Source organism: Nomascus leucogenys, chromosome 9 (genome assembly GCF_006542625.1).
Source record: "Nomascus leucogenys isolate Asia chromosome 9, Asia_NLE_v1, whole genome shotgun sequence".
In the NCBI taxonomy this organism is placed as follows: Eukaryota; Metazoa; Chordata; class Mammalia; order Primates; family Hylobatidae; genus Nomascus; species Nomascus leucogenys.
The window spans coordinates 88,610,436-88,632,785 of NC_044389.1; the positions used below are offsets into that span (position 1 = coordinate 88,610,436).

The window sequence follows — 22,350 nt, forward strand, 5'->3', positions numbered from 1 at the left end:
GTGATAAAATCATAAGAAGTCTGAATATGGAACTCCCTCTCTAGCTTCATCTATGTTATTTCATCTTAGTTTACCAACTTCCATCACACTGATCTTCCTTCTGGCCTCCTGCCATAGGGCACTTACACATGGGTTCTTATTGCCTGAAATGATCTTTCCCACATAGTGGTTAAGAGTAGAGACTATTTTGTCTGGGATCCAAATCCCAGTTTTACTACTAATTAACTATGTGACCTCAGGGAAATTTTCTAACCTCTCTATGCCAGTTTTTTTCTGTAAGATGAAGAGAAGAATAGCCACCTACCTCACAGGGTTGTTGTGAGGTTGAAATGAGTTAATATATAATAAAGGCCTAGAATAGTGTGTGGCACATAACAAGCACTAGCTAATTGTTAGCTTTTATTATTACTCATTATTCAGGGCTCAGTTAAATGTGACTTCCTCAAGGGACACTTTTCTCGTCCCCCCAACATCGATTTGCTCTCCTATAACATACTCTATTCTACATTTTAGTTTTCTTTTGCAGCACTTGTTTCAACTCTAATAATTCATATGCATTTTTATTTTGGTCCAGCCACCATCATCAGTAACTCCACCTTATCCATGGTTTTACTTTCTGCAGTTTCCAAACATTTTAAATGGAATATTCTAGAAATAAACAATTCCTAAGTTTTAAATTGCCTGCCATTCTGAGTAGCACAATGAAATCTCTCACCAGCAATTAATATGTGCCAAAAAGAAGACGTGGCCGTGTGCAGTAGGGGGAAGTAAAATAAAGTTTTTTAAAGTAGTGTTTTTTTTGTTTAAATTTAGAGAAAGAGGTGAATCATGAATGTCTTAAAATAATATAAAGGGTTATTACAACACATTTACTGCATCACTTTTGTTATTAACAGTAAAAATCGAGACTAGCTCATCACTTTTAAAATATGATATTTCAATAAGTATTCATACAGTTCAAAACCAACAAAGAAAAATATTATGCTTAAAGAATAGTATTGGTACCAGAACACTGTGATGGTCAGTTTTATGAGTCAACTTGGCTAGAATATAGGATCCAGTCATTCAGTCAAATACTAATCTAGATGTTGCTGTGAAATTATTTTGTAAATGAATAAAGTCTATAATCAGTTTACTTGAAGGGAAATTATCCTAGATAATCTGGGTAATCCTGATTCAATCAGTTTAATAGCCTTTAAGAGCAGAATTGAAAGCCAAGTACACTGGCTCACACCTATAATCCCCAGCTACATGAGAGGCTGAGATGGGAGGATCACTTCAAGCCAGGAGTTCAAGACCAGCTTGGGCAATATAGTGAGACTCCTGTCTCTGAAAAATAAATAAATAAATAATAAAAAAATATGAGCAGAATTGAAGCTTCCATGAAGAAGAATAAATTCCACCTGTGGATGACAGCCTGAGCATCTGCCCAAGAGTTCAGCTTGTCTTTCTTGATGACCTGCCTCATGGGTTTCAAACTTGCCTAGCAGTGCCCCACAGTCATGCAAACCAATTCCCAGCAATTCTTTTTTATATATTCATATAACATATAATTATATATAATTTATATAATTTTAAACTTAAAATTTCATTTCCTTAGACGTTTACTGTAAACTAAAAATAATCTTCAAAGCCCTTCAACTGACTGAAGAGACCATCTCTTGGCCAAGGGGACCCCAGAGTAACCTTGAAAACTAAGATCTCAGCCATGATAGGACTTAGAGTCAAACAACCTCATTATATCCCACCCCCTTAACCATGATTAGGCTTTCTTCCCTAGGGACTTAACAAAAACCAGCCCTTTCAAAAGATTCCACAACTGATATCTACCAACTGCCTGACACTACTCGTTCTTTTTTGCCTGATAAGAGACCATTTGCCTGATAATCAACCATGGAGTGGTTCTGGCCAGTCTACCAAGAATGAGCAGTAAGGGTTTTCGTGTCCTCTGCTCCACCTTTGACATCAGAGGGCCAAAAACTCCACCCTCGGATCATGACCCTCAGATGATGCTAACATTGCCATTTTTTATATGTGGGACCCATGAAGGGGCTTGAAGGGGAATGAAGTTTAAATGCACATACACATGGTTCTCCTTTCATAAATATTCATGACTCTTCCCATAGCTTACTGAATAAGTATATTTGGCCACTCTGCTGAGTATAAATTTCTGTTCCCTTTGCCCCTCCCTCAAAGGTCTGTTTCAAGCTACTCGCAAAACGCTATGCTTCCCAGCCTGTCACAATGGTCACTCTGCAGGCTATAACCCTTATGATAAATAAAGCTCTCCTTTCTAAGTTTATGAACCTCTTCATTCTTCAGTGTACCTCACTCACACAAAAAAAGGTGGTGGACAAAAAGCTACAGAGACTTCCCAGTTCAGAGATTAACACCAAAAAGAACAATAAAGCAAACCCATAACAATAGACATCAGATCAGATCAGAGATCTCAGATCCTCCTATCAAATAAATTTCTATACCATAGTCTCCATAGTTCATCTAGACAACAGATTGTATAAACATTATAAAGCTTTAAATTGATATTTTTTCCACATTTAAGTATCTAGAAATTAATTTCTTAATAAGCTGCCTCATTATAAAAATAATTTGAAGCAGTTAGATTTACTTCTTTGCCCTGGCCTATAAGAAGTATACAATAGTCCAACTAAAAAAAATTAATATTACTAACCTCACATCTTATTCTGTATCCTTTCTCCCTGAAGAAAATCAGAATATGCCACCTCAAAACATCCCACTTTGACATAAGGATTTTGAGTTGAAGGCAATTAGCTCTCTTCTCTCTCCATTTCTGTCTAAGCAGAACATAAATCTCCCTCTGTAAAGATGAAAGGAATTTCCATTTGATAAATTCCATTTGGAAATTATCCTCTCCTACACTAGGAAGAGGAAAATGACTCTTGTCTACATAACAAACTTACTAAATAATTCTTATTTACCATGCATTTCTGAGTCACCTTCTCAAATCCCAAACCGCTCTTTGTCTACCTTCTTCTCTATACTTTATTTCCCTTTGTGAAGATGGTATATAAGCCTCAATTCTAACTACCTCCTTGAGTTGCATTTCTTTGTGAAATCTGTGCCTACAGATTAAATCTGGGTTTGTTTGTTTGTCTTCTCCTGTTAACCAGCCTTTTATCAGTTTGATTCCTGGGACCTACCATTAAGCATAAGAGAGTAGAGAAAGTTTTTTTTCCTTTTTTACATCTTCATCTTGATTATTTTTCTTTCATGTACTATATATAAAATACTGTAAGAATGTCTGCATCTTGTCTCAAATTATTTTTGAAAAAAGTAAGCTTATAATTAATCAAGAGACATAAATGTCTTTTTAAATTAAGAATAATTAATAAAGATATTAAGACTTTGTTTCCTAGAAATATGTCAACAATAAAAGGCCAACATCTTTTGAAAATCCATTAATTCTTTGAGGCCACCAGCATCATCAAAATGAATGAATGTAAGCAAATAAAACATAACAGACAGAAGAGCCATTGCTCTGTGTTCTAAAGTCCTTTATCCCACCAAAACCTTTTATATATGAGTTTGATTAATATCTACGTATATTTTATTATTTCTTATCTTTAGAGACAGGGTGTAGCTCTGTCACCCAGGCTGCAGCGCAGTGGCATGACTGTCAGAGGCCTGTGAACCAGAGCAACTCCATCTTGAATACAGGCTGGGTAAAATGAGGCAGAGACCTACTGGGCTGCATTCCTAAGAGGTTAAGGCATTCTTAATCACAGGATGAGATAGGAGGTCAGCTCAAGATACAGGTGATAAAGACCTTGCTGATAAAACAGGATGCAGTAAAGAAGCTAGCTAAAACCTACCAAAACCAAAATGGCCACTAGAGTGACCTCTGGTTGTCTTCACTGCTACACTCCCACCAGTTTACAAATTCCAAGGCAACATCAGGAAGTGACCTTATACGGTCTAAAAAGGGGATGCATGAAAAATCCAACCCTTGTTTAGCATATAATAAAAAAATAACCATAAAAATGGGCAACCAGCAGCCCTTGGGGCTGCTCTGGCTATGGAGTAGCCTTTCTTTTATTCCTTCACTTTCCTAACAAACTTGCTTTCACTTTACTCTATGGACTTGCCCTGAATTCTTTCCTGCACAAGATCCAAGAACCTAATGTTGGGGGTCTGGATTGGGACCCCTTTCCTGTAACATGATCATAACTCACTGCAGCCCCAAACTCCTTGTCACAAACGATCCTCTTGCCTCAGCCTCCTGAATAGCTAGGACTACAGGAACAAGACACCATGCCTGGCTAATTTTTTTTTTTTTTGGTAGAGACAGGATTTTATTACGTTGCCCAAGCTGGTCTCAAACTCCTGGCCTCAAGCAATCTTCCTGCCTCAGCATGCCAAAGTGCTAGGATTATAGGCATGAGCCAACATGCTTGGCCTTGATATTCTTCAACACAAAATTAACATTCTCTTCTTTGTACTCCCATAGCACAGCACATTGTACATCACCTATTATAACAACTATTACTGTATTATTTAATATAATCATGGTTGTATTTTTCTCTACTATTTCTGAAGCTGACTTGGGACCTAGGGTAATGAGTTACTCATTTTTGTATATTTGGCACCTAGCACAAGGAGGGCCATAGTATCCCGCAAGGGTCTATCAAGGTATTATAACCCCAGTGTACATGTTTGTCAAAGCAGTGGACAAGAAAGACAGGTTCCTAAAAAATCTTCAACTCATCAGCATCTTTATTACTTTTGCTTCAAAGCTAGCTTTCTATCAGCTCTGACCTCCAAATTTGTTCCCTACAGAGAGAGACCCTTAAGGCCTCAACATGGCACCATCCATGCTCTTGCTTGAGAGATTAAGCCAAACATGACAGGCATTTACTAATATTTGCAGAATCAATCAATCAAAGGCAACCTTGAACAGTAAAAGAAGTCTCAATAAAATAACGTATACTTTAACATGTCTGTGTGTATATATACCTATATGTCAACATGAAAAAACAAATTTTTTTTATCATCTGCTAGACAATTAACTTTTTTTACCACTCTCTTTCCCAAATCTCTCATGAAGCATCCTGACAACATCTAACTATTTAAAGCTCTAGGTATGTGGTAGAGCTCAACAGTATTTATGGTACTGAATAGCTCTGATTAGAATTCTGTCAATATTTGCATTATTACACACTTACAGCAACATGTACAATCTTTCAAAAAATAATAAAATGTATTAGCAGTCCATTTTTCCTGAATTTCCTTTGTGTGACCTTGGATGAATTAATTGTGAACCTTGACTTAATTCCTCTGTGGTTTAATTTCCTTATCTGTAAAATGACAGGACTAGTTCCTTTCACACAGTAATGTTACAAGGATTAAGTTAATTAAAATATGTAATTAAAATATGTAAAACACTTAGAATATTGCCTGATATATATAAACACTCAATAAATTTTAATGATTAATAATTATCATTACAAAAAAAAATTCTACTCAGTCTATAAAACACAAATATTCTCAGAGTAAATATTTTAAGAGAAATAAACCAGGGAACTTGAAAGTATAGTTTAGTCTATTTTTAGCAAAACAGTAAAGAAAACATAGTTTGCATTTATCGGGTTTTTAATATTAGGTTGAAACACATAAAATTGCCACTTTTATAGGGAAAAAAGTTGAATATCACCAACTACAAAGGGTTCACTTTCAGATTTTTTTATGTCTACAAATTATTTTATGTTAGAAAAATTAAATACATTTCACTGAAATGCATTTAAAATATTTTTAAGAAATGCAACCTTACCCTGCAATTAAGCTTCCAAGAATAATTCTGAAATAATTAAAAATATTGCCACCATAAGAATCTTTAAGTGGAGAATGAAAGAATCTGATTACACTACTAAAAATGCAGTAAACATCTTCCTCAAACACTGACTTTTTAACCAATAGGGTTAAACTTTTCTAATTCAGTTCTCTAAATGGGCTCCTATATAAAAAGACTAATGGAGTTAAAAAAAAAAAAATCTACTGACTCCCTTTTCATTTGAAGACAGTTGCCAAAATCATTACTTTCGATCATAAAATATATTGTTAGATAATTCTTCTAAAGTTTCTAACATTAGAACTTCATTTCCTTCATATAGATAAAGAAATATGTTTAAGAATAGACAGTTTCCCTGAAAAAGAAAATTAAAAATCCTGATTCTCAGATCTGAGAAACATTAATAATTCAAATACAGTTGTTCATTCATTCATTCAGCTAACAAACATTTACTGAGTGCTCTGAGGTCACAAGTAAAGGTCCTTATCTTCAAGAACTAAGAATTCTCAGAGGAGAAAAACTAAATAGAAAATAATAAAACGTGATAAAAGCTATAAAAGAATTTAGGAAAGCGACTTAGCTCAGATTGCAGGGAATGGAGCATAGCATAATCCATGAGAGAAAGTTGCGAAGTACAAAATCAAGGATATGTGAATCAAAAAACCTCAAAGCAACTCAGCTTGGCTGGCGTGCAGGGTTAAATTAGTGGAAACAACAAGCAATACATCGAAAGAGGACAGCACAGACTAGATCAAGGACTAGACAAAGGATTTTGCATGCAATAGCCTAGTAAAGAGTTTGAATTTTACCTGGTAGATTTGCAAATAAATGGGCAAGTGTATGAGGGAGAGGGAGGGTGGGGGAAAAGGATGAGAGAAAGAAGGACATGTGTGCACTGGTACTGATGACAGCTTTATATATTTAGTGGATACAGTATTTATAACTTAGGGTAACAAAGTAGAGAACATAAATAGGAAAAAAAAGAAAATAGCTTACCATGCTTTCCCCTAGAAATATCCACATACTGGCAGAGTCTGGGATGGGTGATGGTTTTAAGGATTTGAAAGCGCCCTAAAATTTTGATGGAATTTGGTGTGAGAGGAAGCCCATTGCTTCCACAAACATCATGTGGCAGAGCTGAGGCAAAGAAGGTAAAGGCTCCCATTTCAGCATCCTTCAGGGGAAACATTTTTGGAGTCCTAGGTCTTCTAAGATAATCTGGAAAAGGAGAGAATTTTAGGACAGACCAAACATTAAGCCAGACAGACCAAACCTTAAGCACAATTAACACACAACTTGGAGGAAAATGTCAACCTGAACACTTCACAGTAAAAATATCAAAGTAAGAAAATTCTAAAATGTCAGAGGACAAAACAACTCAGCATAAATTTATATTGCAGCTCTAAATCAAACTCTAAGATTTTCAATGCAAAAAAAAGAAAAGATTATTCCATTCTCAATGACATCTGACAGTTTAAAGAGTAGAGGAAGTTTGTTACTGCATCTTCATATTATTATAAGGCTCTTCTCTTTTTTTTTTTTTTTTTGAGACGGTCTCACACTGTCACCCAGGCTGGACTGCAGTGGCATGATCTCCGCTCACTGTAACCTCCGCCTCCCAGGTTCAAGCAATTCTCCTGCCTCAGCCTCCTAAGTAGAGGCACCCACGACCACACCCAGCTAACTTTTTGTATTTTTAGTAGAGATGGGGTTTCACTATGTTGGCCAGGCTGGTCTTGAACTCCTGACCTCGTGATCCACCCGCCTCAGCCTCCCAAAGTGCTGGGATTACAGGCGTGAGCCACCACGCCCAGCCAATAAGTCTCCTCTCTTTACTAAAGATTGAATAACCCACACACCATCGACAACCTTCCTTCTCATACAGTGAGGTAGGTCAGGGAAGAGGGAATATAGTTACCAACTAGTAACTAATCAAGGACCTTATTAATAGTAGTAAAGCTTAAACTAGATTAAAAGAAGGCTCTAGAATATTAAATAATCAATTTTCATTTTTATGCTAGATATTTTACATAATGTATGATCTGCTTTAATCCTTTTAATAATCCTGATAGAGCTATTGGCTCCAGTTTAGAGATAGTTATTCCACGTGTGTAGCATGAGGCATCCTATTTGCACTTACTCCAAAATAAATGGTGCCCCCAAAATTGTGTAAAGTAGTTGCCTGGAGAGTAGGAAACTTGCTTCATATCAATCTGAATCACACTAAGGCAACCATAACAACAACAAAAAAAAGGGTCTTCTGACACAAAAATCTTTTACCCATGGACTTCACCAAAAAGACATTCTACTGGTAAAGCCCTGCATTTTTCCCTTCTCGGCTTTCATGATAAATATGCTGGAATTCCAATTGAATAAAATCACTTTGACAAGAAACCTTGCTGAAATCATTAAAAATAAAATATTATAAAATGTATGAACCCTTAACAAGGAAGAAAAGAGAAACAGGCCATGAGGTGATGAAAGATTTCTAGAAACTTGTACAAAACAAAATATATATGGAAGAGTGAAGCAGAAAGAAAGCTACAACCTGTAATAGTCAAGAGGTTTGTTTGGTCCCTTCAGATTCAGAGGCTTCAGACTCAGAGAAGGCGGGAACAATGGTGAACAGCAGTCAAAGAGGGTTTGAAATCAGAAGGGTGAAGTGTTGAATAATTAGAAGCGTCAATTCTGCCACCAGCCCCACAACATAGGCAGTTATTTACACTCCATGAGAAAAAGAAAAAGATAAGGTTCTTCCCTAAAGAAGCTGAACAAACTGAGAACTACACTAGTTGCTATGGACACTGGTGAGAAGAGCAAACTGCTCACAATTCTGGAATTTGTAGACCCCAGCTAAGATTTGGCTGTGCACCCAGCCATCCTAAAACAAAATGTATCAGTCAATAAGCCTGTCCATATACGCAAAGCTCCCAGGAAGCCTTAGCTCTTAAATAATGTCTGGGAATCATCAGATGGTTGAGGAAAGACTACAGTATCAAGGGCAAACAATGAAACAAGCCTCCAAAAATTTGGCTTTGGAAGCAACTGAAATAATTTATGAAAAAATACCGCAAAAACCAACTCTAATAAATACAGAGAGATTTGAGAAGATATTGCATCCATTACATAAAACAAGTTATAGAAAAACACATTATACAAAAGAATAAAGAGAAATGGCCAATAGATACATGAGAAGATAAACAACCTCATGAATAATCAAGGAATTGCACATTAAAACCACAAAAAATTTTTATCTACTGGACAGTTAAAAATTAAGAAATCTGATAACACATAATGTCAGAAGGATGTGGAAAAATAGGATCTCTAATTTGCTGTAAGTGGGAGTGTAAATTAGTAAAATCACCAGAAATGTTTTACACTATCTTGCTATTATATTCCTACAGAAACTCCTACACACACACACACACACACACACACACACACACAGTGGACCTGTGCAAGAAAGATCAGGGCAGTATTGCTCCCAATATCCCCAAACTGGAGATAATTTAAATCTCCAATGGTAGGTAAATGGTTAAATAAATTGTGGTATATTCACCTGTATACATAATGAAAAATAAGCAAACTATAGCCATATTTAATAGCATAGATGAATCTTAGAAATATAATATTGAGTGAAAAAAGTAACACAAAATATGCCAATTTTCATAAAACTCAAAAAGAAAAAATAAAGTAATTCTGGAATACTTACATCTATTGTAAGAATATATTCAATAAGTAAGGGAATTTTAAAAAAATACTCAGAATATGGGTTACTACCAAATTAAAGCAGGGGTAAGGTTAGGGAAAAATTCACAAGAAGCTTCAAAAATCTTGAGTAATAGCCTAGTTTTTAGCTGGTGAATTAATGGGTGTTCATGTTATCATTATGCTTGGTAATTTCCATGCTCTGTATCTATATTTATCTACATATGCGTGTGTTAATACCACATATTTCATAATTTAAAAAATTTAAATAAAATGATTCTCAACAAAGACAAAAGAGTTAAATAGGAAAAGGAAAATATTTTTTACAAATGGTGCTGGAAAAAGATATTCATACAAAAAAATAATAACCTCAACTTCTACTGATACATCCACAAAAATCTAAGATGGATCATAGGCTTAAGTGTAAAAGGTAAAACTGTTAGTCTTCTAATTGAAAACATAAGAGAATATCTTTACAATCTTAGGCTAGGCAAAGATTTCTTAGAAATGATATAACAAAGCACTAGCCACAAAAGACAATTTTGACAAAGTAGACTTCATCAAAATTAAAAACATCTGCATATCCAAAGGCACCCCTGAGAAAATAAAAATTTGAGTTAAAGAGAAATATTATTTACATCTGTCTATATATACATATGACATTATGTATCTACATATGACATTGTGTATATATATGACCTTTTAAAATCAAACATATGTGTGTCTGTATATAATTGACCTGTATTCGGAGTCTATAAAGAAATACCACAATTCAATAATAAAACAAGTCAACACATAAATAGGTAAAAGTCACAAACATTTTCACAGAAGGCATGAAAATACTCAATAAGCACATGAAAAAGTGCTTAATATCATTAATTGGGGGAAATGAAAATGAAAATCCCAATGATAAACCTTTACAATGGCTAAAATTAAAATGACTGGCAATAACAAGTGTTGAGGAGAATGTGGAAGTGGAGCTTTGCTATATTGCTAGTGGGAGTGTAAAATGGCAAAAGAATTTTGGAAAATATTTGGAAAACTTTTCTAAAGTTAAAAATATCCCTAACTTGTGACTCAGAAATTCCACTCTTTAACCGAGAAAAATGAAAACATTTGTCCATAAAAAAAAAATTGTATGAATATGTTCATAGGAACTGTACTCTTAATAGCTAAAAACCAGAAGCAACGCAAATGTCCCACAAGTGAATCGATTAACATTTGTACCACGAAATTCTATTTAACAACAAAAATGGAACAAACACGTCAAAACATGGATGTACCTCAAAAACAAAGCTTATGGAAGAAGCAGACACAAAAGAGTGCATACTGTATGACTCCATTTAAATGTAATTCCAGAACTATAGTTCTTAACTATAGTATTAATAAAAAAAATCAGAAGATAGTACTGTAGATGGGGAAGCGGGGTTGAATGAACGGAGAAACAGAGGAACTTTCTGTAGTGGTAGAAATATTCTCTATCTTGATTGTGGTGGTAGTGGTTCTATGGATGAATACATGCATCAAAACTCATTAAATGGGCCACTTAAAATCAGTGTGTTTTAATATGTATCAATTTTATCTCATACAAAACAAAAGAGCTTATGAGAAGATAAACACTGCCATACATTTTCAAAGCATCAAACGTAACTAGAAAATTTTAAACATTTCAGAGAGAAAAAAATGATTCTGCTATCAACAAGTTAAAGTGAGACTGACATTCTCATCAGCAATAATGAAAGTCAGAAGAGAGCCTGGTGCAGTGGTGTGTGCCTGTGATGCCAGATACTTGGGAGGCTGAGGTGGAAGGATCACGTGAGGTCAGGAGTTTCAGACCAGACTGAGCAACACAGTGAGACTCCAGCTCAAAAAAAAAGGGAAAAAAAAAAGAAGACATGGAAGGATTGAGAGTTGAAGGAAAATACTTTTGATTCTATATACAGCCAAATTATCAGTCATAAGAGCAAATTATAATTTATAGCCATACAAACATTAAAAAATAAAATTACCTTTCACATGCCTTTTGTGAGCAAGTTTCCCTAGGATATATTCCAGGGAAATAGGGGGAAGCCCAATAACAGAAGATGAGGGACTAAGAAACAATGTTATTTACCCAAGAATGAATATAAACCCAGGATAGGAGAAATACAAAAGGACTAGAATGCAATCTGTTCAAATTAAACAGAAAGCCACTGGGCTTCAAGGGGAAAATCTTTAAACAGAGGAATGGAAGCGTCTATGTGCATCATACAAAGAATGAGAAGACTCAGTGAAGAAAGCACATTCACCTACCTATTCCCCAGGAGAAAGCAGAAAGGCAATTAAGAAAGTGGGGACAGGCCGGGCGCGGTGGCTCACGCTTGTAATCCCAGCACTTTGGGAGGCCGAGGCGGGCGGATCACGAGGTCAGGAGATCGAGACCACGGTGAAACCCTGTCTCTACTAAAAATACAAAAAATTAGCCGGGCGTGGTGGCGGGCGCCTGTAGTCCCAGCTACTTGGAGAGGCTGAGGCAGGAGAATGGCGTGAACCCGGGAGGCGGAGCTTGCAGTGAGCCGAGATCGCGCCACTGCACTCCAGCCTGGGCGACAGAGCGAGACTCCCTCTCAAAAAAAAAAAAAAAAAAAAAAAAAAAAAAAAAAAAAAAAAAAAAAAAAAGAAAGAAAGTGGGGACAGTTAGGCCGGGCACGGTGGCTCACGCTTGTAATCCCAGCACTTTGGGAGGCCGAGGCGGGCGGATTCCGAGGTCAGGAGATCGAGACCACGGTGAAACCCCGTCTCTACCAAAAATACAAAAAATTAGCCTGGCGTGGTGGCGGGCGCCTGTAGTCCCAGCTACTCGGAGAGGCTGAGGCAGGAGAATGGCGTGAACCTGGGAGGCGGAGCTTGCAGTGAGCCGAGATTGCGCCACTGCACTCCAGCCTGGGCACAGAGCGAGACTCTGTCTCAAAAAAAAAAAAAGAAAGTGGGGACAGTTAAAAACTATGTAATTACATAGTCTAAAATATAAAGCATGCTCAGCTACAGCGTAATATTTTGCCCTTGGCAGGAAAGAAATAAAAACCCATTTGACCTTGATATCATAAATGATCTCCTTAGTATGGCACAGGGATCATGAAGTTAAAACTCTGGGAAAAAAAACACATCGGAGCATACAGCTTGGACTTGCTCTAAGTAACAACTATAAAGCCATAATACTGTAAACATTTTATTGTTTTTTTATTGGTTTTTGGAACGTGAACAAAGCGCAACTATTATAGTTAAGAAATATATTACTAACTTTGACAATGTACAAGTAAATGTCCAGCTAAGAGAAAGTGGGAATAAATGTAGTTTCTGAAGTGATAAAGAAAAAGGTAGAATCACTACTTTTCCCGTTTTACCAAACAAGGAGTCAAATATATTTTCAAAAGTTGATGTGAAAAAAGTAGTTTTCATATATTATTTTGAATTATAAAGTAACCAATACAAAAACTAAAAATGATGATTATGACTATTCCAAAATTCTGAGAAGAGAGATTGTGAATGGTGTGGGCTATTTCAAGAAGTCAACAGAAAAAGAATTAGCAGTTTAACTTAGGGCTATCTCAAGAAGTCAACAAAAAGAATTAACAGTTTATTAACTTACAGACCTAAAATTAGAAAAGGTTAAAAGTGGTTATCTTTGAAGAACAGTACTGAGAGTAGGACAGGTGAGACAGTTGCACTTTATTATTCAATCCTACTACGCTATACTACCTGATTTTTTTTTTTTTTTTTTTTGAGACAGAGTCTCACTCTGTCATCCAGGCTGGAATGCAGTGGCATGATCTCGGCTCACTGCATCCTTCCACCTCCCGGGTTCAAGCGATTCTCTGCCTCAGCCTCCAGAGTAGCTGGGATTACAGGCGCCCGCCATCACGTCCGGCTAATTTTTGTATTTTTAGTAGAGACGGGGTTTCACCATCCTGGCCAGGCTAGTCTTGAACTCCTGACCTCAGGTGATCCACCCGCCTCGACCTCCCAAAGTGCTGGGACTACAGGCGTGAGCCACCGCACCCGACCATTTGATTCTCAATCAGATGTCTTTATCATTTACACAGCTGAAAATAAAATAACCAAATAAAGCACAATGATCGAAAAAGATAAAACACTAATTAGCATAATCAGTGTTCTTTTTCCACTACCTCTTAGATGGTTGTACATAAAAAGGCTCACACACAAAATTACACACACATACATTTGCTTACACCTGGTGAAAAACTACTGGGGGAAAAAAAACGCAGAGGTGAGAGATTAGATGAGGGAAACAACAGTGCAAGCAGTTGGGCTTGAAAATTCATTCATTCAACAAATATTTTGAAGCCCCTATTTAGCTGGTGGGCAAAGGATAATGAACAAGTCAGAATCTCTGCCCTCAAAGAACTTAAGAGTTTTAAACGACTCGAATGGGTTAAGAAAGTAAAAAAAATAGGGCAAAAGATGCTGATTTTATCATGAATAAGTTTCACATTTCTTCAACAGCAAAATGATACTAATTCATTTATTTTATATATACATTCTCTCAAGAGGTTATTTTTGTCTCAAATAGATAGAAACCAGGACAGGGGTCCTTGAAAAGCAGCCACTGACAATCCTCAAGTAACTTCCTTCCTCTGCTTCACTTTCTCCTACTGCTCAAGGGGGTGTTACACTTCGACAACTGATTTAAACCTCGAGGGCCAGAAACAAACCAAAGCAAAATTCTGCCTCCATGGTGAGTAACGGAGGGGCGGACTCTAGATTCTCTAACCTCCTCCTTTAGCCTTCCTTTGAGGCAGTGACAGAGCGATTGCTAAGCCTACAGTTCCCAAAGGACTCAGGTGAACCTGATTCACAGGAAAGGCGGGCTGTAGCTAGGGATGGAGACAGTACCTATCAGCAAGCGGCTCCACAGCTCGGTTCTCTATCAATTCTGAAGACATGCGGGGCTACTCACTGCTCCTGATAGTCCTCTACCTCCCACAGACCCCACCCACTACGACACGGAAAACTGGATTACCCAAATACCTGCCTCTGAGTCTGGGGACGCAGGCAAGCACAAAGACAAGAGGGATGGAGCTTCTACACAGGGCCCCAGCGCTGTCGCTGTGGCTGGTGCTGCCGCTACGGCTTAGTGCACCAGACGCTGCATTTCAGGTTCTCCTCCAAAAGAGGCCGCTCCTGGAACGCCGGGAGCTCAGACGTTGCCCTTCGCCCGCGTGCCAAGTCAGCTAAGGTTCCCTTCGCGGAACCCGGCCAGGAGCGCGAGCCTGGCCTTCCCCAACACAGACCCGAGCTTTTCACCCTCCACCCTCCCCTCAGCCTGGCCTTTTCTTCTGCCCTCACAGCCACCGCGACCCAACGCTGAGGAAAGACCCCGACTTGTGGCGTCCTTCCCCTTGCCCAAACTGGCCACAAAAGGACATATAGCGAGAGAGAAAGAGGTGCGGGGGGCCTGGGGGGGGTCGATTGAAAATACTGGGTGAGGGAATGGAAGACGAGGAGCGTGGTGTGGCAGGTTAATGGGACTGAGCCCAGGAAGAGGAAGAAAAGAATTGAGGGTTGAATCTGCAGAACACTCAGGCTTTCAGCAAGGACACCTCATTGGGTCCTTTCTCACTGCTATAGTACGCGGGTGGTTGTCCCTACATGCTTCCTGCTGTGGCTGTCTCGGAACCCGTGTCCTCCGCTTCATGTGAGTGACGTCGTGGAGGGTCACTCAGTCGGGGATCGCGGATTGCGATCGTAGGGGTCTTCGTTCTCTAACTTGCCTCCAGGAAAGAGGACCTGGCCTGCGGGTGCTAATGGGTAGTAGGTTCGCAGCAGGACCAGCCCTGGCCTGAGGAAACGGGAAAGAACTTGAGACCTTCTAAAGCAGCCACGTTTGAGAAATGGGATGCAGGCCTAAGTTAAGAATGCTACAGAAAAATATCGATCCCTAAGCGTATTTACTGTTATGTGAATGTGTGTCAAAGGACTTGGGTGATTTGGGGGAGAGGAGGGTGAAGACAGGAATTTATTCATTGAGCGAATAGTTATTAAGCGCCCACTCTATTCCAGGCCCCGTTCTAAGCATTAGGTGAACAGCAGTGAACAAAACAGACAGAAATCTGTGTCTACTTGTGCTCACATTTTAGAGAGGAAGGCACATACTAAGCAAAGTAATTAGAAACATACTGTATTTTAGGTCATGATAGTCCTGAAGAGAAATGTAAAGCAGAGAAGAAGGATATAAAGTGACACAGGAAGGTCTTGCTGAAAAGATGACTTTTAAGTAAAGGGCTGACAGAAGTGGGAGATTTAACCATGCGAATATCTTGGGAAAGTGCAGTCAGACAGAGGGACCAGCCATTGCAAAGGTCATGAAGCAGAAACCTGCTAGAATAGCAAGGAGGCCTGTAGCGCAGAGTTGAGTGAAGGGTTTAGTCCTTCACTGGAGATTAAATCAAGGCGAGCAGGTCATGAAGATCTTGAGGACATCTAACTTTTATTCTAAATGAAATAGGACTTTGGAGGGTTTTGAGCAGTAGAGTGATGGGCTCTGACTTCCTTTTAAGAGGATCACTCTTTAAGGAAAATACACAGAGGAGGACGTGGTAGGAGAAAGGTATTTAATGACAAGGTATGTAATGGGCCTAGTCTGCAAATCTGAACCAGGTAAAAGATGGCCTTATTGTGAGGTAAGAGGGTCATGGGAGGCCAAGGCATACTCCTTTTTAAATTGTATGGACTCTTTACTGGGAAGGAAAGTTTTTGTGTTAATGACGATGGTATTTAGAAATGCATGGACTGGCCCCTCATAGCTGTCCACTCTATAGTCTTTCCTTATAGCCATCCTTTAAACCCTCCAGGACCCCCTATGTCCTCATCAGTAAAGGGAAAGCAGGCTCTCTGGTAAGGGAAACAAGAATAAATAGGAACTTTCATAAAAAAGCAATTTTAGATACTCTTTTTATAGGTTTTGGCAAAGGTTGATAAAAGACCTATGGAATTACTGCTGGTTGCTGCGCTTACATATTTTGAGTGTCTTCAGATGCATTGTTCTCAGAGTATTTAATTTTCTTATCTTCTTTAAATTCTGACTTTTGACACATATGATTTAAATCCTAGCAGGAATTTTCACCTAGTTCTAAAAGGTACCACATTGCTTTGCACTATAATAAGGACGGTCTTTCAGTGTGGGGTATTTTATGTATACTATAATATTCTTACATATCCAGTAATTAGATTGTGTAGCAAATCAGGGAAAGAAGTTGGAAGGCAGGAATAGGAATGAAGGGAGGAGAAGAAAGGAAGAAAATGATTAAAATTACTATATTCCATCAATTCTGATATACACATTTTTCTCATATTTACATCTCTGAAATAGGGATGTATTTTTAAGTTGTTGACATCTTTAAATCACTGTAGATGAACTGGCAGTTGTGAGGTATTTGTCATTGCCCACACTTACACACACTTAGTCATAACTTAATCTTGTCATTATTTCAGTTGAGTTATATATGCAGTATTGGCATATAGTTGTTGAGTGTAATTTCCCTTTTAAAGATCATTTAGAAGATTATGATTAGCATTAGAATGAAAAGTTACTGTGTATGTGGGGAAACAAAAGGGTGATACAATATAAAAATCCAGAGTTAAATTTAAAAGAAGTCTGTCAATAAATAATGTAGGATGTGTCTAAGTGATAAGAAACCATTGGGTCAGTTGATTCAATAGTGGTTTTTTTCATAATGTACATAAAATAATAGAGCTTCTTGGGATTGAAGCCATTTTACAATTGATGGCATTTTAGATTTCTTATATAGTATTTAAAGCTTCCAACAAAAATGTAAATTTTTACCTCCTGTAATTCTGAAATAGTGAAATTAGAGGTTTTGAGTAGAGACACTTTCAAATTTGTGTAGCGTTCCTATATAGCATAAGAATTCTAAAATTAAAAGTCTGCCTGTAAAGCTTTGATTTCAAAGTAGTTACTTATGTTTGATTCCCAATGTTGTCATCATGGGGCAGAGATTTTGCTTTTTAAAAAAGATTGCAGGCAATTTAGATGGTGTGGGGAGGACTACTGAGGACGTTGCTCAGTAAACAAAAATGATAGTGAAGATCTCAGAATCTCAAAAATCATCTTTTGTGTGTGTATTTTAATGATTAAGATGTACTATAAATTCATGTACAGTATTTGGGATTCTGCATTAGAGGCATCGTATCAATGGCTTTTTAGTTTTGATGAAATATGATAATTAACACTGAGAAGGACAAAATTAATGTGAAGGGACAGAATGATTTAGATAATATGTTTCAATAGCTTTTGTCATAAAAAATGCATTATTACCATTTTAATTTAATAAAGGAAAAAGGAAAGGTCTTGATTCTCACCAAACACAATTAACATACTTGGTCTACAGTTTTCTGTGCTTTTCTCTTCATAAATGTTTTATATTTTCAATTACTGTGCATGTAATTGTTATATCTATTTTAATCTCACAGTCTAAATTTTTTTTAATTTTAGTCTAGAGACTTAAACCAGCACTTCCTAAACTGTTTTAGAGAATACTAGTTCAAATAAATGTTAATAGTTGTTCCTGTGTTAGGATTCTGTCATTAAATATATTGGAAAATGCTTTGTAATTATATCCTTTAGAGAAATTATAGCTAGAGCATTAAAAGAGCTAACTGCAGCATCAGACAGACCTGAGTTTCAATCCTCATTTACTATGTATTACATGAGGCAAATTAATTTTAATTCAAGTTTTCTTCTCTGTATAATGGAGATTATTACAGTATTCGAAATTGACTTGTGTAAAGCATTTAGCCAGCCATAGTGCATGTTCTACAAATATATGTAGTTGTTATTATCATCTTTGAGAAACCTTGTGCATATTAGAAACTCTGAGGACTTAAAATTTTGAAGGTTGACTTATACTCAATGTAAAATTGAAAATCACAGGGGAGTAATTAGCATAGAGATTAATGAAATGAGTACTGGGTTGAATGGTAAAACATTTATTTGAGCTTTAAGCAGTATTGTTGTTAAACTGTCGCTGTGCCCTAAGCATAACATTATTTTTAAAAATGTCTTCAACTGTGTTTCCCCCATTTGTCTGAAAGCTTAGTTAGTTCAAAGAACATGTTTATTTTTGTTCTCTCCTATAAACCCAGCACATGACACAAAATCAGGGAGTATAAAGTTGGGGTCATGAACTTATTTTAAGAGCCTGGTAGGTAATATAAATGGCAGACAACAGGGAGTAGTAAAGTGTCTGTCTGTCTTACTTAAAGACATTCACATCAGCTATTTCCAACACTGTTAGCCCTGGAAAAGAAAGATATCCCTGAACTTTGTCAGGCTAGTTTGTGATCCCTAGAAAAGATTAGTGATTAAGACCAAACCCTGAAGAACAGCATCATAAATGGGATAGATAAAGAAAAAGGAGCCCTGAAAGGAGGTGACAAGGAAGTAAGAGGTGAAATCAGGTGCAAGTAATTTTTTAAATTAAGAAAATTAAGTATAGAAAATTTAGATCCAAGGTCACACAGCCTAAGTGTATATAAGCAAGCCCAAGGGTATATATACCCATTTTCCTCTGCCAGTGCTAGTGATCATTATCTGCATGTTACTAGAAAACATTAACATAAACTTATGCATCCAACCTATATTTTTAAAAAATTTAAATGATAATTAATCAACAAGTATTAGAAAACCTGTTTCCGGAGCTTCTGTTCTAAAGACAGCAAAGGGCTTTTAGCACTTGAGAAAAGTTCTGTTAACACACAGACCTAACTAGAAGTGAAATATTTTTAGATTTCACAAGATGAGACTTCTTAATATTGGCATCATGAATAATATTTCCAGATAACCAGTTATCTAGGACTGCAGAAGAAGTAGAGTCTGGGCGCCAGTGCAATGGCTCACACCTGTAATCCCAGCACCTTGGGAAGCCGAGGCAGGCAGATCAGCTGAGGGAGGTCAGGATTTTGAGACCAGCCTGGCCAACGTGGTGAAACCCCATCTCTACTAAAAATTCAAAAATTAGTCAGGTGGCAGGCACCTGTAATCCTGGCTATTTGGGAGAAAGCAAGACTCTGTCTCAAAAAAAAAAAAAAAAAAAAAAAAAGGCCGAGCACAGTGGCTCACGCTTGTAATCCCAGCACTTTGGGAGGCACAGGCGGGCGGATCACAAGGTCAGGAGATCGAGACCACGGTGAAACCCCGTCTCTACTAAAAATACAAAAAATTAGCCGGGCGTGGTGGCGGGCGCCTGTAGTCCCAGCTACTCGGAGAGGCTGAGGCAGGAGAATGGCGTGAACCCGGGAGGCGGGGCTTCCAGCGAGCCGAGATTGCGCCACTGCACTCCAGCCTGGGCGACAGAGCGAGGCTCCGTCTCAAAAAAAAAAAAAAAAAGTTTTATCACTTCTTTTTATCACATTGTTTCCTTTTAGTAGTTACATATGTGTATTTAGTGTTTAGTTCATTTGTATTTCTGTATTTTGAAACATGACATTCTCTTTCCTAAACTTATGCTTGTTCTTCAATATGTATTATAAAAGTCATATTTTATGTAACTCACTGTTCCAATTATATTTTGCAAATAGTTAACAGATTTATCAGCTCAGTAAAATTGTATTTTTTTTCTCTTAGGCTAGGATTTATTATCTCTATTTTCCAAATTACCGTTAGTCTTAGAAGATTTTTTAAATGTTTTTGTATGAGTCAGAACATGAGTTTCTTTTTTTGATTTTTCAGCAACTTGGTGGGTATTTATTTTTGAAGCGACTGTCTAGAACTGTTGGCTTATTTATGAGCATTATTCTATATGGACTATTATTTTAACAGTTTAGGAAAATACAGACCAAAAGAGCACAAAAATTCAAATGAAGATACCACCTTTTAAACTCTGCCATTTTTACCAAAATGAACACAGAATACCATGTTGTTACTTAAACGTTTGCAAAGCCAGAATTGTAGAGAAAATATCTTAATAGAAATGGATATATGAAGAAAGTTAAAGTAAAAAAAAACAACTATGCTCTTCTGAATTTTAGTATCCTGAGTTACAGCATTTCTTTAGTTTTTGATTTTTTTTTTATTTTAGTCTAACATAAGTAATGATGAAATATACTCAATAGGTGAAATGTAGCTATCACAAACAATGAGTGTCTGATCAGGCAGAATTGGCAACTTCTACATCTCTAGCAAAGACATATTTGATGAATAATACTAAAATGAATGTGAATTAGTGGTGCATTTTAGAAAAATACATTTTGAAAAGATATGGTTCAAATAATCTTATTCAAATTTCAAAATTAAGAAAAAAACTAGAAAACTAGTATCTTAGCTGATATGAAACAAGTAGATTTAAGTATAGACTAATGCTCAAAAATGAACCAACAGATCTAGACAGTCACATCAAAAATAAATACCAGCCAGTGTATTGTGGCTTTTCAGAATATTTTTTATATAGGATTGGTATTATATAATAATTTGAAATTTTCAAACAATCTGTTATGTGTCTATTATCTAGGTTTTATTCAAAATTTCACCATTAATATTGAGTGCTGCTTCATTTATTTAAAGTTAGAATTATTTCAGCAATGCTTGTATCATTGTTATACCTTGAATTATAAATTCTTGTTAAATCAGGTAGAACTGTTCATAGTATTACTAACGATTAACCCTCTCCATTGTCAATGTGATTATTTTTCTTACTATGTGGCAGTTTAAACTTTAACATGGTGAATTAATCTCAGAATGTTTGCTTACATACATTTTTCTGTACCTTGATATTATTTTTTTAAATTTCTCTGAATTTATTATAAAACTAAAATTCTAATTTTTAAAATAAAGACAACGGTATATATTGACATTATATCTGAACAAGCATATGATTAATATTTTCTTAATTGTTGATTTTTTTCTTTTAATATTTATCTTTCCTAATTGACGTTTTCTTCTTGAAAATTGTGCCTAAATGAATACACAGTAGAAAGATCCAGTATACAGAAATGTCAAAGAAATGAAGTCAGCAACTCTTTACTTTGGAACACAAATGTAATACTCATTAGCATAATTAAGGTTATTGTTATTGTTATCTCTTAGTGTGCCTGAAGCTTTCTTTAAAATCTTTCAACCTTAAATGTGGCTAAATAGCCTGTTTTCTGCATTTAAGAACAAACTATATTTCCTCTTCTAAGTAGATTCAGGAATTAGTCTACTTAACATTTCTGCTATTTGTTTGGCTTGTTGCTCTCCATAGGAAAAATACTTTTCTAACATATTTATGTATTACAGTAGAAAATGTTTTTCCTTTCAGACTGCTTTTTCATAGTGTCCTATAGTATAAATTTATTCCTTTCACAGTGTAATTTATTACTTTTATTTTTCATCTAGGATTTTCTGCCGTCTCTTGGCAAAAATGGCAAATAATGATACTGTTCTGAAGAGACTGGAGCAGAAGGGTGCAGAGGCAGATCAAATCATTGAATATCTTAAGCAGCAAGTTTCTCTCCTTAAGGAGAAAGCAAGTAAGAAAATTTAAAATATTTTAAGGAGATACTTAAAATGAATTCATACATTGACGGAGAAAAAATAATGTTTACCGTATAAGTTATTTAAGTTTTACTTAGAAGTTTCTGTTATATGTAGAAAAATATCAAACCTGAATTTCTACCTTCAGGACTTCAGTTGGTTTTGTTTGTTTAAATGTATTTTATTTTCAGTAGTCAATGTTAATGTCAGAATAGAAATTTCAAAATCTTTTGCTGTCACTAGTAGAAATAAATGCTTTCCTACATTTTATAAGCTAATGGCTTATCAA

At 36.5% G+C, this 22,350-nt stretch overlaps 2 protein-coding genes across 3 annotated transcripts in view; one reads left to right on the forward strand and one right to left on the reverse strand.

Moving 5' to 3' along the window:
* TBCK (TBC1 domain containing kinase) overlaps positions 1 to 14,898 on the reverse strand; it is a 262,615-nt gene extending 247,717 nt beyond the window's left edge. Inside the window, exons 1-2 of one of the 2 annotated variants that reach the window (XM_030819188.1) lie at positions 14,565 to 14,898; positions 6,821 to 7,042 (exon numbers count right to left, since the gene is read on the reverse strand). In XM_030819188.1, coding sequence (XP_030675048.1) covers positions 6,821 to 7,013 — 193 coding nt within the window. In that variant the 5' untranslated portion in view covers positions 7,014 to 7,042; positions 14,565 to 14,898. Of the gene's footprint in view, positions 1 to 6,820; positions 7,157 to 14,564 lie in introns of those variants that run through there. The other variant, XM_030819189.1, reaches the window with a different exon arrangement.
* A 248-nt stretch (positions 14,899 to 15,146) lies between these two features.
* The window catches only part of AIMP1 (aminoacyl tRNA synthetase complex interacting multifunctional protein 1), a 31,930-nt gene continuing 24,726 nt past the window's right edge, over positions 15,147 to 22,350 (forward strand). Inside the window, exons 1-2 of the mRNA XM_003257443.4 lie at positions 15,147 to 15,227; positions 21,924 to 22,057. Of these exons, the coding sequence (XP_003257491.1) occupies positions 15,226 to 15,227; positions 21,924 to 22,057 (136 nt within the window). The 5' untranslated portion in view covers positions 15,147 to 15,225. The remainder of the gene's footprint in view (positions 15,228 to 21,923; positions 22,058 to 22,350) is intronic.